The sequence below is a fragment of the Miniopterus schreibersii genome, assembly GCF_964146895.1.
Source record: "Miniopterus schreibersii genome assembly, chromosome: X".
Lineage (NCBI taxonomy): Eukaryota > Metazoa > Chordata > Mammalia > Chiroptera > Miniopteridae > Miniopterus > Miniopterus schreibersii.
The window spans coordinates 69,328,168-69,343,139 of NC_138104.1; the positions used below are offsets into that span (position 1 = coordinate 69,328,168).

The window sequence follows — 14,972 nt, forward strand, 5'->3', positions numbered from 1 at the left end:
CTGGAGATTCCTTCTGTTCTTTCATTTGGGGCATGTTTCTTTGTCTCCCTATTTTTAGCTGCCTCTCTGTATTTGTTTCTGTGTATTAGTTAGATATGTTGTGCTTCCCTATCTTGTTATGGTGATCCTATGTGGTTAGTGTCCTATGAGGCTCAATAGCACAGCCTGCCTGATCACCCAAGCAAGGTGCTACAGGAATATCCCTTTTGTGGACTCTGTGAGCCTTCTTGTTGTAATTGAATCTTGATTGCTGTTGTCCTGTCTGTGCGCGGGGTCAACCCTTAGGCTGGCAGACTGGGGATTGACCATGACTACAGTGTATGTGCTGCTGTGTGGGTACTAGCCACACAAAATGGAATTTTCTTCAGCAGGGCCTGGTGCCTGTTAACATCTCCCTTTGAATGTGCTACTTGTGGAGCTAATTTAATCTTGTTCTGATGTTGTCTGAAGCTTGCCACTGGGTGTATTTGTTCTAGGGCTTCTTGGGAGGGACTCCGGTGCACATCTCCCTTTGAATGTGCTACTTGTGAAGCTAATTTAATCTTGTTCTGATATTGTCTGAAGCTTGCCACTGGGTGTATTTGTTCTAGGGCTTCTTGGGAGGGACTCCGATGCAGGTCAATGTCAGATGCTGCCTGTGACTGGCCTTGGGCAACCTGCTTAGAACTAGTTTGTGGCTGCCTCTGTTGGGCCTTAGTGTATGTGGGAAGGACCAAGCTGTGGACCAAGGCCAACTTCCACCAGCACCTAGTTTGGGGGCTGGTCAGCAGAAGTTCCAAGGCATCTGAGATTCACCTCTGCCTGCCTTTACCTCCTTGCTGCCTGTTTGGCTCAGTCACTGAAAGCACCTCTAACATTACTTGAGCCGCATGAGAAAGGGTCTCAGTGAGTCACCAGGTAGGGGCAAGTGGTGTTCACTAGACCGATACAAGTTCAATCTTGATGTCAGTGCCAGGTCTGTGGCCCCTCAGCAAATGGCCCAGGGTATAATAAGTTTAGCTGCCATCCTCTGGGTGCCCATAGACCTTTGTGGAAAGGCAGGGTTTCACAAAATTGTCAGGGTGAGGCTAGCAGAATTCATCAGGCCCAAACAGACCAAAATTTGGTCCTGTGAAGGGAGGGCTCTGCACCAATTGGGTGCGTGAGGGGAAAATGGTCCCTGTTCTAGAGCCACACAACTCAGTGTGTCCTAGATTCTGCCAAGAGCTCAAGCTCAGCAGGGTGGAGCTGCTGGGAGTTGGGAAGGTGGGGCCAGTGGATCTCCCATAAGGGGGAGCATCAGTCAGGCTTGGAGGAAGGCAGGAGGAGTGGCCCTTGCCCTAGAGCCACCAAAGTCAGTCACTGACACTCCCTGAGTCTTCCCGGACCTCTACACCCTTGCCCAGGCAGTTGATTCCTCATCCTGGTATGAATTGTGCAGGGTAAGGTGACAGTGATTCCAGAGGGTGAGGCTATTGCATTCTCCCAGGCTGATGCTGCAAAGACGAGAGTACTCCATCCAAGAAAGATGGCATCTATGGTATAGGAGAGGGACTCAGCACAGGGATCCTGGTAGCTATCCCTTCAGCTCTCTCCCTAGAGCCACAAACCCCAGTCTCTCTCCACGTGACTCTAGGAAGAAAGCCCAGGGTGTGTGGCTGTGAATGTGATTTTGTGCATTGGCCCTTTAAGAGGGTGCCTGTGTCTCTAGCAGATTCCCATAATTTCTAGGCAGTCAGAATTCCCACTGATTTTTACAGCCAGATGGTACATGGGCTCTTTTCCTGGCTCTGGTGCTGTGGCCTGAGGAGCCTGGTGTGGGGTTGAGACAGCTCACTACTCAGGGAGAAAATTTGCAGCTGAGATACCCCTCCAGATTCTCAGCTCTGCCCCATGGGAGCAAGGTCAGCTCTTTTCGAGTCTCTGCACTTCTACCAGTCATGATGTGGCTTCTGTAAATCCTTGGTTAAAAGACTTCTGTTCAGTTAGTCTTCAGTTGGTTATTTAGGTTGATTGTTCTATATTCTAGTTTTAATTCCAGTTTGGTCCTGGGAGGAAGTGAGTGTACCTTCCCCCTACTCTGCCACCATCTTGGATCTCTCCTCTACAAAATGTTTAAGCAAAGGTTAATTCCAATCCTTTGCAAACTCTTCCAAAAGATAGAAAAGGAAGGAAAACTTCCCAACTTATCCTACAAGGCCAGCATTACCTTGATATTAAATCCAGACATACATACCACAAGAAAAAATTACAGACCAATATTCTTTATCAGTATGGGTGCAAAAATCCTCATAAAAATTTTAGCAAACTGAATCCAGGAGTATATTATAAACATTATATTCCATGTCCAGGTGGGAATTATCACAGGAATGCAATGATGGTTCAACATAAGAAAATTGATTAATCAACACCACATTAGTGAACAACAACAAAAAAAACACCCCAGAATCATCTGATGCAGAAAAAGCATTCAATGAAATCCAACAACATAAATTTCCTCAACATAATAAAGGGCATTTAAAAAAATACCTAAAGCTAATGTCATACTCAATGATGGAAGATGAAAACTTTTCCCCTAACAGAACAAGACAACAATGCTTGCCTTCACTGCTTCTATTCAAGGTTGTAATAGAAGTCCTAGCCAGAATGATGAGGTAGAAAAATAAAAGGCATCCAAATTGGAAAGGAAGAAGTAAAACTATCTCTATTTTCAGATGACATTTTATGTATTAGACATCCCTATAGAATCTACAAAAGAATATTAAAGTTAATAAATGGATTCAATAAAGTTGCAGAATACAAGATCCACATACAAAAATCAGTTGTATTTCAATAAACTAGCAATGAAAAATCCAAAATAAAATTAACAATTCTATTTAAAATAGCACCGAAAGAAATAAAATATGCAGGAATAAATTTAGCCAAGGAGGTGCATGACTTGTGCACTGAAAACTATAAAGAATTGCTGAAACAAATTAGAGATGACCTAAAAAAATGGAAATATATCAGCACTCATGAATTGGAAGTCTTAACATTGCTAAGATTGTAATTCTACCCAAAGTTATCGACAGATTCAATGCAATTGCAATCACAACCCCAATGATTTGTTTTGCAGAAATGTAAAAGCCAATCCTAAATTCAAATGGAATTTCAAGAGACTTTGAATAGTCAAAATAATCTTGAAAAAGGAAAAAAGTTTGAGTACTCACATTTCTCTATTTCGAAACAGTATAAAGTTGCAGTTATCAAAACTATGTAGTGCCAGTATAAGGACAGATGCATAGATCAATGGAATAAAATTAAGAATCCCCAAATAAACCCATAATTCTATTCATGGGTAAACAGTCCAAAGAACTGAAAACAAGTGTTCAAATGGAACCCTGAACAAGAATGTTTATTGCAGCACCACTCACAATAGCTGAAAAGTGGAAATGACCCAAACATCCATCAAGTGATGAACAGATACACAACAAGTGGTCTAGCCATACAACGGAATATTATTCAGCCATGAAAAGGAATGAAGTGCTGATTATGCTACTAAGTGGATGAATCATAATGAGAACATTATACTTAGTGAAAATAGCCGGACACAAAAGGCCAACTATTTATTGTATGATTCATTCTCTAGGAAGTTTACAGAATAGACAAACCTCTATGGACAGGAAACAGGTTCATGGTTGCCAGGGGTCTATCGGAAGAGGAGAGGGGATGTTGGGGGTGGGGGATAGGAGGAGGACAGTAGGGAGTGACTGCCTGAAGGGTACAGGGGTTTCATTTTGGGGGTAGTTCCACCATTTTGGAAGCAGATAGTTGTGATGGCCGTCCAACACCACGAGTGTATACCTGGTGCCACTGGATCATACATGGTTGCTGTTTTTTCTATACAGCGTTCCAGTCTAGTAGAAAGTAGGAGCTCCCTCAAAGAGAGGGTCCAGTGAGCAAGGGTGAGCAGGGTGCCACCAGCGCCCCTTCTTTGCAGGCCCAGGCCCGCCGGGGCCAATGGGAAAGCAGTGACCTCACCGAACTTGTAGGTCACAGAGCCTGTGCCTCGACCAATGAGGGGCCGGTCCGTGGTCTAGAACACTGAGCGGGAGCCTCTGTACTGGCTATCTTGAGCGGTTGAGACCAACTGGCGAATCGCAACTGACCGCACCTGACCGCACCTGACCGCACCTGACCGCACCGCAGAGCTAGGCCGGTTGGAGAAAGTGCACCTAACGCCCAGCATGTCTGGGCAAAGGAGCCGTGAAGGGCCCTCCGATCACCAGAGGCGGAACCACAGCCGCACAAGCAACAGCAACCGCAACCGCAGCCGCAGCCCGTCTACCAGAGCAGACTTGTCCTTTTCTGTGAGCCACCTGGAGCGCCTCCTGCGGGAAGGCCACTATGCCCAGCGCTTCAGCTCACGCGCACCCGTGTACCTGGCGGCCATCATCGAGTACCTGACCACCACCGTCCTGGAGCTGGCGGGCAACGAGGCCCAGAAAATCGGCCGCAGGCGCATCACTCCGGAGCTCCTGGACATGGCGATCCACAACAACGCACTGCTCAGCGGCTTCTTTGGGAATACCACCATATCCCAAGTGGCCCCGGGCTGGCAGTAGCTGCCCAACATGGCATGGGTTCCCCGGGCCTCGACCCTAGGACGCCAGGCCCCCTCACAGCCCAGGCAGCGTGAGCCTGTCTGGTGCCTTGGGCAAAGTCTTTGAAAATAAAGTGTTGAAAGAAACCCATGTGCCTGCTTCAGTCACTGTGTGGGAGGTGTTTGTGGGACAGAACTCGTTGGAGGGATGGGGCTGATGGTGGTGTCTTCCCGGGGGCGGGGGTTGAGTCGGAGATGGCAAGAGAGGAGCAGCCTCTCCCGGTGACAGTGCAGGGGGCGGTCCAGGATGGGACAGGCTGGCTGCGGTGGGGTTGAGGCTGGGGTATGGAAGGCTCCCCCATTGCCTCTGAGCAAGTCAGAGGCCCGCAAAGACCCCAGGAGGATGGTGTTCATTGGGGTGGAGTGCAAGACCATGACTAAGGCATCGTGATAGGGTGACCGTGCAATGCCAACCCGGGTGCAGAATGGAGGCGTGGACAGAGCGGTTGGCATGGACTCCAAATGGGGCAGTGGATTTGACGGGAACACTGAGGTGTGATGGGGGAGCAAGAAAGATGCAACATCGAAACTAGGGTCAAGAGGGATCACAAGTTTAGTTTTGGTCCTGTTCCCTGAGAAATGCTTGGAGGCATAGCAACCTGGGTAAACAAGCTGTCACCTAGCCGCAGAGGGCGCCTGGCCCCGCCCCGCCGGAGGATCCGGGATTTGTTTACGGTCTTTGCAGCAGTCCAGGCCCCGCCCCAGGACGCGGATATTTTGCGTATCACCAGGGCAACGAGGAGGCGCGGAACTTAGGTGGGGGCCGCGCCGCGAGCCGCGGGGTTGAGCCGGACGCAAGACGCAAGACACGCTGCGGCCGGCCGCCTGCACCCGCACGTCCACCCGGGTGCGTAGGCGCGACCGGAAGCGCTCGCGCTTGTAACATGGCGGCGTCCTCCAGCGGCCTGGGTGGCGGCGCGGGCCCGGGGCCCGAGACTGGGGACTTTCTGGCCAGGTACCGTCAGGTGTCGAACAAGCTGAAGAAGCGGTTCCTGCGGAAGCCGAACGTGGCGGAGGCCGGCGAGCAGTTCGGTCAGCTGGGCCGCGAGCTGCGCGCTCAGGAGTGCCTGCCATACGCGGCCTGGTGCCAGCTGGCGGTTGCGCGCTGCCATCAGGCGCTCTTCCACGGGCCGGGGGAAGCTCTGGCGCTCACCGAGGCCGCCCGCCTCTTCCTGCGGCAGGAGCTCGACGCGCGCCAGCGACTCGTCTGCCCCGCCGCCTACGGGGAGCCGCTGCAGGCTGCTGCCAGCGCCCTGGGTGCCGCTGTGCGCCTGCACCTTGAGTTGGGCCAGCCGGCCGCCGCCGCCGCCCTCTGCCTCGAGCTGGCCGCCGCCCTGCGCGACCTGGGTCAGCCGGCCGCCGCCGCCGGCCACTTCCAGCGCGCCGCCCAGCTGCAGCTAGCACAGCTGCCCCTGGCCGCGCTGCAGGCGCTCGGCGATGCCGCCTCCTGCCAGCTGCTGGCGCGCGACTACAATGGCGCCTTGGCGGTCTTCACGCGCATGCAGCGCCTGGCGCAGGAGCACGGCAGCCACCCGGTGCAGCCCCAGCCGCCGCCTCTCCCGCTGCAGCCACAGTCGCAGGTACAGTCGCAGCCGCTAGGTCTCCAGCATGGATCCGGCGCGGCACCCACCCTGCAGTCCTCGCTGCTTCCTCCGAATGCCAGCTCTGCGGCCGCACCCGCTCCTGCAGTACTGGGCGCCTTCTCGGATGTCCTGGTCCGCTGTGAAGTGTCCCGTGTGCTGCTGCTGCTGCTCCTGCAACCACCGCCCGCCAAGCTCCTCCCGGAGCATGCTCACACTTTGGAGAAGTACTCCTGGGAGGCTTTTGACAGCCACGGGCAGGAGACCAGCGGCCAGCTTCCCGAAGAGCTCTTCCTGCTTCTCCAGTCCTTGGTCATGGCTGCCCATGAAAAGGACACGGAAGCCATCAAATCGCTGCAGGTGGAGATGTGGCCACTGCTGAGTGCTGAGCAGAACCACCTCCTTCACCTCGTTCTGCAAGAAACCATCTCCCCCTCAGGACAGGGGATCTGATGACTCACATTAACCAAGTGACTTTTTGCCTGTTACCAGATTTTACGAATCTGCCTTTCCATTTGGGAGGAAATAAAATATATTGATCACAGCAGTTCTACCTTTGTTAGCTTATTCCTCTTGCCACCACAGGAATTTAGTTGACTGAAAGTTACCCGTATCCCAAAGACGTATTTCCATACTAGCAGAGAAATAAACAGTATACCATCAGAGTAGAGCACATGGCTCTTCCCCAAAACTGCAACATAAAAATGAAACCCCTTTTATCCTTTTTCTCTTCCACCCAAGTTGCCCCCCCCCCCCCCCTGCATTTCACTGTCAGGATTTTATTTCACACCAACTGTCTAAATACTTAAGCTACCTGATTTTTTTAATCATGACTAATTTCTTTGCGTATTTCTATATCTGGCTATGTGATCACCCAACTTCACCTTTGTTTTATCTGCCTCATACTTATTCTTGGGAATCATTCAATTAGTACAATCATTGCTACAGCCTTAAATCCATGATAAAGCCATTCCAATACTCCTCACTTGTGGCTTAGATTTAGTTCATCTATAAAATGGGTATAACTTATCTACCTCTCAGGAGACAGAAAGCAGAGTACCTTTTTAGTTCCAAGGTGTATTCCTTCACTTGAAGTTAACAGTGTGTCTAGTGTGTGGGCTATGCCAGAAAATGAATCTACAGAGAGTATTTATGAAGTGGTCATTACTCATAGCTGCAATACAAATGTGTTCAGTGCAAGGTCTGGGGGTGGATTGAAGGGGAGTGGGGTCCAACCCAAATGTGTCAGATGTGCATTGAATTCACATTTATGGTTCTGTTCTGAGAGATATCAGTAATACATATGACCATTTTTATTTGTAGTAGTGATCTTTCTGTAACTTAAATATGTAAAATCAGCATGGTTCTTCTGTGTTATGTGATCATATATATGCAAGCCAGTGCCATTCCCCAAAACCACGATGGCGTTCCATTTTAAAACACTGAATTTCCAAGGCTTTTTGGTCCAAATGTTACATGTAAACCCACTTAGCCATTTTTAAAAAAAATTCAATTATCTTAACAGTTTTGACAGTGATAACAAGAACTCCAGAGTATAATCTTGTTCTCATCTTGTAGGCTGAAGTTGTATATAGCCCTAATCTTTTGGGGTGAGATTTAAGGACACAGTTTGGGGGTAGATTTTTGTTTTGTACTTTTTGGGGGGACAGTTGTGGAGGTTTGTTGCATTATGAGTTAAGTGCCTCAAAATGGGTGGGACTTTTGAGGTATTCTTTTCTGCTCTTTCAATAGTGTGGAAGTGATAGGTAAGGAGCCACAGGATATACCTATTTGAGACAGACTGAGCCACCATTCCTGTGCTCGCACTTGGCTGTCGGGAAGGGTCTTTTGGTGCCCCAAAAGTTTAGTCCAATTTATTGCAAAAATGGGAAGGGTGTGTGCTCCTTTGTGCTTTTGCTTTTTACTCCTCTCAACCTGGGCTGCAGGCCTGGCTGGCTGCCTTACTGTCTTATGACAGGAATTCTTGAGTTATGTAATGTGACTGGTGACAGTGTTTGGATTTGGGCTTAAGAAAAATCTTCCTTAGGCCTCTGATCTAAACTCCTTGCATTGAGGAGGTGGGGGGAAGGGTCACCAGAGAGGTAAGTTTTGGGCATACAAGGAAACACTAAAGGTTGTTTTCTATTGTCATTGGCTCATTTATGTATGTCCCTCAGAAATTTCATAGTACTGATAGCTAGGCCAAAGTCAGATTTCAGCGATTTTGACAGAGTTCTCTTGCTACATATCAACTTAATATAAAAATTAACACTGATTTCTAACATGACCAATAAATATTTTAAAGGACATGGTCAGTCTTTTTAACTTGAAAACCAGAGGGAAAGATCTGCATCATTGATTGACAATTCAAAATTAACATTCAAAATATTATAAACTTGAAAATGGTGTGAATCATTGATCTTTAAAGGGTGTTGGGGGTTCCCCTTCCCCCTCATTATGAGGGACTTCTATGATGAGAAGTATTGCTTATGAAAAATATTTTGTATGTGAATGGTATAAAGATATAAAAATATTTGAGAAGCACCACACTGGAGAAAGATTACTAAGACTGAAATTTATAAATTAGACAAGTTCTGGGATGGAAGGGTTCTGATTGATGTTAATTGTCTAGATATCTCTACTGCCATTAGACTAGACCACCAGTCTTCAAACTTTTTCTGTAAAGGACCAGATAAAAAATACTTTAATATTTTCAGGCCACAAATGGTCTCTGTAGCATAGTGTTCTTTGTTTTTGGAACTTTAAATATGTAAAAACCATTCTTAACTCACAGCCCATACAAAGGCAGGTTGTAGTCCAAATCCATGGGTTCTAGTTTGTGCACCCCTTTGCCAGAACTTAGAACATAGTACAGTTGACCCTTGAACTGCGCTGGTCCACTTATACTTGGATATTTTCAATTCACCCATGCAATTCAAACCCACATTGTTCAAAGGTCAACTGGCAATTGGGAATACACATTAGTGGAGGGCTACCTTAAATTATAAGCAGATTTTCAACTGCATGTGCCATGGGTCCCCAAACCCCCGAGTTGTTTAAGGATCAACTGTAGTTAATAACTTAAAGAAATGATCCTTATGAGAGTAGTTAACTATCATTACCATTGAACAAATTCAACTGCAGATTCTAGGAAACAAAAAATAAACTAAAAGAAAATGAAAGACAATTTTAAAACTTTGAACAGAAATTAATGAATTACAAAACACCTTAAAAACCTATGTTCGATTTTAAGACCAAGGGTTGATTCTTTGAATATCCAAAAGAATAGACAAACTCTCGCTAACTGATAAAAGGGGAAAAGAGATAAATGTGTGTATGTAGATATAGATACATAGTGTGGGAAGGGAGATAGAACTCTAATGCACACATTTACAGCAATTAATTACAGGTAACAAAATGAGAATGCCAGTAAAGTATCTACCACTAAACAGGGCACAAGGCTCAAGTGGCTTTTCCATCTAACTTTTATTAAGCACATGATTACTACATTAATTAAACTATTTTAGAGCAATAGTTTAATGGAAAAAAAATGGAAGCTTTTCCACTTTATTTTCAAGTTTAGTATAACTCTCATGCCAAAATCTGATAGAGCCCCCTAAAAAGGTAAACCAATTTTATTGATTAGTATAGATAGAAAAGTTCTAAATAGGATGCTAGCAAATTGGATCCAGATAAGTTTTCAATGATTAATACACTACGATGGAGGGCAGTTTTCCCAGGAATGCAGTACAGTGCTGTGCTGGAGCTCGCTAGTGCTAGCTTGTGAGAGCCAATTGTGCTCATGTGTTCCAAATTCTGCATTCAGTGATATTACACCAGCAGCTTGGAACCTGGTATGATGGGATTATTTACATCATAGAAATCAGCAAATGCTCCAAATAAGGCCTTTCCCCCAACAGACCACCCCCTCCCCCCCGGCATTTTGCCTTAGAGCCAGTTGTTAAACATTTGCGAGCACACCATTGAATGTAAGTATAATTTCACAGTAGGAAAGAAGAAATGTGACCATATCAAAGATGCTCAAAAAGCATTTGATGAAATTCTGCAGCCATTCCAAGTAAAGCAAGAATAGAAGGAAACTTTTATTATTATTTAAAAAAAAAAAATCTTTATTGATTTCCGAGAGAGGAAAGGAGAGGGAGAGAGATGGAAACATCAATGATGAGAGAGTCATTGATCGAGCCCGCAACTGGGCATGTGCCCTGACCAGGAATCGAACCCCTATCGCCTGGATCCTAGGTCGACGCTCAACCGCTGAGCCATGCCCGGCCAGGCAGAAGGAAACTTTAAAAACATGACAAAAGGTATGCATTTGAAACTAACAGTGACTATTATATTAAACAGTGAAATATGGGATCCATTCCCATTAAAGTTAGGAAAATAGGCTTATTTGTTATATATATATATATATATATATATATATATATATATATATATATATATATATGATCTATATGAGTGACTGTGTGTCTGTGTGTATGTATATTAACATATTACTTATAAAAACACTTAGGGTGATTGCTATTTTCTGTTTACCAGGTTCTGTCAGCATGTCATCAATGTAATGGACTGGTATGGTGTTTTGCGAGATGTTTGGAGTCCCTTGGGTTTATATTATGACAAAGAACAAAGCTGGCATCACCCTGAGGCATGAACAGTAAAGTTCCTACTTCATAAATGCAAATATATTCTGATTTTGCTTATCAATGGAAATAACAAAAAAAGCATTTTCCAGATCAATAGTTCCCTATCAGGTGCCTGGTTCTGTGTTAATTTGTTCTAGAGGAGATACCACATCTGGAATTGCAATTTTTGTCACCACGTGATCAAATTTGTGATGATCTGTCATTTTTCCATGATTCATTTGGGTTTTGTAGTGGCCAAACAAGGGCCCTAGTTAACTATTTCAGGTGTAGTCACTAAAAGACTTTCATGCAGAGAAAGGATGACTGCCTCAGAGACTGGAAAATGTTGCCTTCTTAGGCAAAGGAGGCTCAGGGGAATTTGGAGGTTTGCAATTCTCAGCCTCATACATGCCTACTTAAATGTATCCATCCCAGGTCTGCGTTCTCCTCTTTTCCAGCAGTGCACTTGCCCTAGCATAATAGAACTCATGGGGTTGAGCATTTAATTGTCTCTGCAACTCTACAATTCATATGCCCAGCCCCTAGACTTCGTCTTAAGTCCAAGTACCTGCCACAGGATATGGAAGACTCCTCCAGAGCTCCAAGGATGTGTCTTGATTATCCACGTATGTTCTTTATATATATTCATAACATTTACTTTCTTTTTCCACTATGTATGTTGTAAAAAGAAGGGCCATAAAAAGGAGACAGGTCACCCAGCCGGGCATGGCTCAGCGGTCAAGCATCAACTTAGGATCCAGGAGATCGTGGTTCGATTCCCAGTCAGGGCATAGGCCCGGGTTGCAGGCTTGATCCCCAGTTGGGGGCGTGCAGGAGGCAGCCGATCAATGACGACTCTCTAATCAGCGATGTTTCAACTCTCTCTCCCTCTCCCTTCCTCTCTCTGAAATCAATAAAGATATATTACAAAATAAATAAATAAAAATAAATAAAAATACAAGTCATTATACAACTAGGTGGCACTACAGTTGTTGCCACAACTAAATGCCACTGTCAATTTAATCTCCCAACGTCTTTCTCACCATCTGTAATTCATCCCATAGTATCACTGGTGATAATATGAGAAATTGTGATGCCACCACATGTCATAGATTACTCAACATTCAACCTTCTCCCCAAGCAAGGAAATTATATCTATGTTCCTTGAATATACTAGCAACATGATCCTAGAGTTCCATTTTGAGGGTCTGTTTCCTGGGGCTACATCTGGCACCAATTACTGTATGAGACAGGGTTCCAACAAGAAATAGGTAACACTCAAGGTAATTTGAGAAAAATTTAATAAAGGTACTAGATAGGAAGGTGGGGGCAGGGTATTACCATTTCTAGGCCTGGAGAGATGAGAGAGGGAGCAGAATCCTAAAGGAGAGAATTAGGTAGATTCTTGTAGTGGTTCACAAAAATGACAACAGATTCTTTACATTCCTCCTATTGAGAAGTGGGGCCTATGTTCCATGCCCTTAAATCTGGGTGAATGTATGACTTGCTTGTAACCAACAGAATGTTCTGGCAGTGATGCTATGTGAATTAGAAGAGTAGATCAGAAAAGGTGACGTAGTTTCCACCTTGTTAGCTGAAACACTCACACTTTAGAGTCCCTAAGATGTCACATAAGAAGCCTAACTACCTGGAGATTGTCATGCTGTGAGAAGCCCAGGCCTCATGGAGAGTCCATGTAAAGTTACTTCAGTCAACAGCCTCAGATGCTGTCCTAGTTAGGTTATTAGCACTAACCACCAGACATGCATGTGAAGATACTTTTAGATGACCCCAGTCCCCAGCTGTCCAGTCTTCCCAGCTGAGGCCCCAGATATTGTGGAACAGAGACAGGCCATCCCTCTGTGCTGTGTTCAAAGTCCTGACCCACAGAATCCATGAACAAAACAAAATGGTTGCTTTTCCGACACTAAGTTTTGAGGTGGTTTGGTACTGAGCAATAATAACAGGAACAGGTAGAGAAAAACACTTTGAGGGGAGCAGTGGCCTTTAGTGTAGACATACAGCCAAATCCTTTAAAAGGAGGAAGCCAGGAGAATAAGCATCCTGATCTTACTTTCCTCACTTCCTCTGATTTCTTTCCAATGAAACCCAATAAAAAGCCAGAGAATAAGGGAGCCTGTTAAGGTAATCACACAGGTAAGGCTCACAGAACAGGGAGCAAGGTGGGGAAGCAGGAAAATGGATCTAAACGGGCAAACAGAAGTTACCTTGCACCGAGCCATTTGAAGACTTTGAAATTTATTCTGAAGACAAGAGGGAGACATTGAAAGGTTTTAGGTAGGGGAATCGTAAGATGATTATCCCTAAAATGATGTGCAGCTTTATTAGAGAAGAGACTAGAGGAAAAGACTAGTAGGAATGTAACATAGTAGGTCAATTGTGAGGTGGTGGGGGCCCCGGGCTACAGTAACAGTAGTATAAATGAAACGGAAGAGGTGTGAGAGGCATTACAAAGAAAGAATTGACTGGATTTGTGGATCTATTTATTAGAGGGCGTAAAAATGAGGGAAGAGTAGATGCTGCTGCTAAGGTTTTAAGCCTGTTTAATTAAGGGTCTTGAGCTGGCCCATAGAGAATTCACTATTTCCCAGGTTCACCCATCCCTTTGTGTAGAAGACGCAAATCTTTACCTCCATTCATGGTTTTGCCCCCTTTCATCTACTGCCTGTTGGACATTTAACCTGATTGCCCTACTATCACCTCAAACTTAGAATATCTATAAGCAAACTCACAATTATATCAATCCATCCAGTCCTGAATCACTTATTTCTGTCAATAGAGCATCTCTTCATTTCTATTATATAGGAAATCCTTGATACTACCAACTTTTTTGTCCATATATCCATAATCACTCCTATTACACATACATGGAAAACTCTATTTTGGAGTTAAGTTTGTAGATGCTAGGAGTGTTTGTCCTATATCTGAAATATGTCAAAAGCTCTTTAAAAGATTAATGCATTCTTTGGAAAGGACTAATTACATACCATTAAGGTCCCAGTGGAATTCCCTTGATAACTCTTCCAGTTCTTCCCATCAAGACTATACATGATGATAAACTGAGAGATGTAGAGGCTGGAGAACTTCTGACGGGCACCCTGGGTCATGATGCTGTGAATAATCATTGGTGCCAATAGATCCACCTGTCAATTAAAACACCACTTTATTTTAAATGTATGTACCACCTTTTGAAATTAATTATTGGCTTAAGCATAATCTACATTGATACAGATATGCCCAGTATTACCTTGGATGTGCAGGTGAAGCAGAAACCAATGTTAAATTGTTGCGTGTGAAGCTGTGGGGCATATGACAGGAATGAGTAGGAAAAGGTGCTTATTGAGTTTCCAGCCTACTTCATGTAAAACTGGAACACTTTGAAATAATTGAGCCCCCATTTCCTCTACTCACATCCTTTGTACTGCATATATGAACCCGCATAACCTAGTGCTTTGCCCATACCTCAGCCTAGCCAAAGCCAATTTCTTCCCCTCTTTTCAGACCGGCCCCCATCCTAACATTTCTATCAGTGCTAAACTGCTACTCCTCCTTCAAGTGTTAGTTCAGAAACTATTTCTGGTTAGCCTTTCCTATCTTCCCCAGACAAATTTAGTGCTGCTGCTTCTATGCTTCCACTCCATTTTGTATAATAACTTCATTATAACAAATTATTGTACCATATTATAAAGGTTTCTTTGCTTATCTACCTTTCAGTCTTGTTAGGCTGAAATTCTTAAGGCAGTGAACCTGTTTGAGTCACCTAACCTTACTGTGCCTCAACTTTTTTATCTGTAAAAGTGGATATAATAATGGTGTGTATCTCAAAGGGTTACCAGAAGGATTAAAGAGTTAATACATGTAATGTGCTGAGTTTAGTGCCTGACACATACTAAACAATAAATGTTAGCTTTTATATTCTCTCTATTCCCAGCACCTAACATGGCATCTGGTATAATACTGATTATTAGCAAATTAGCAAAATTCATTTTGGAATGAATGAGTGAAAAATGGCCGAGTGGTAGGGAATGGTTGGTTTTTAAAGAAGAGGTATAGACCATGCAAGCATTAAAAGGGAGTATCAACCACAGGAATTCTGGCATCAGT

The 14,972-nt window shown here is 44.8% G+C and overlaps 3 protein-coding genes across 3 annotated transcripts in view; 2 read left to right on the forward strand and 1 right to left on the reverse strand.

The window, feature by feature from the left end:
* Positions 1–14,972, reverse strand: part of F8 (coagulation factor VIII) — a 159,184-nt gene that overhangs the window by 26,299 nt on the left and 117,913 nt on the right. The window contains exon 22 of the mRNA XM_081124883.1: positions 13,856–14,011. Coding sequence (XP_080981009.1) covers positions 13,856–14,011 — 156 coding nt within the window. The remainder of the gene's footprint in view (positions 1–13,855; positions 14,012–14,972) is intronic.
* Positions 3,395–4,810, forward strand: H2AB1 (H2A.B variant histone 1). The gene has a single exon (XM_081125350.1). The coding sequence runs from the start codon at positions 4,206–4,208 to the stop codon at positions 4,581–4,583; it is 378 nt and encodes a 125-aa protein (XP_080981476.1). The 5' UTR covers positions 3,395–4,205; the 3' UTR covers positions 4,584–4,810.
* On the forward strand, positions 5,048–8,503 carry F8A1 (coagulation factor VIII associated 1). The gene has a single exon (XM_081124884.1). The coding sequence runs from the start codon at positions 5,506–5,508 to the stop codon at positions 6,652–6,654; it is 1,149 nt and encodes a 382-aa protein (XP_080981010.1). The 5' UTR covers positions 5,048–5,505; the 3' UTR covers positions 6,655–8,503.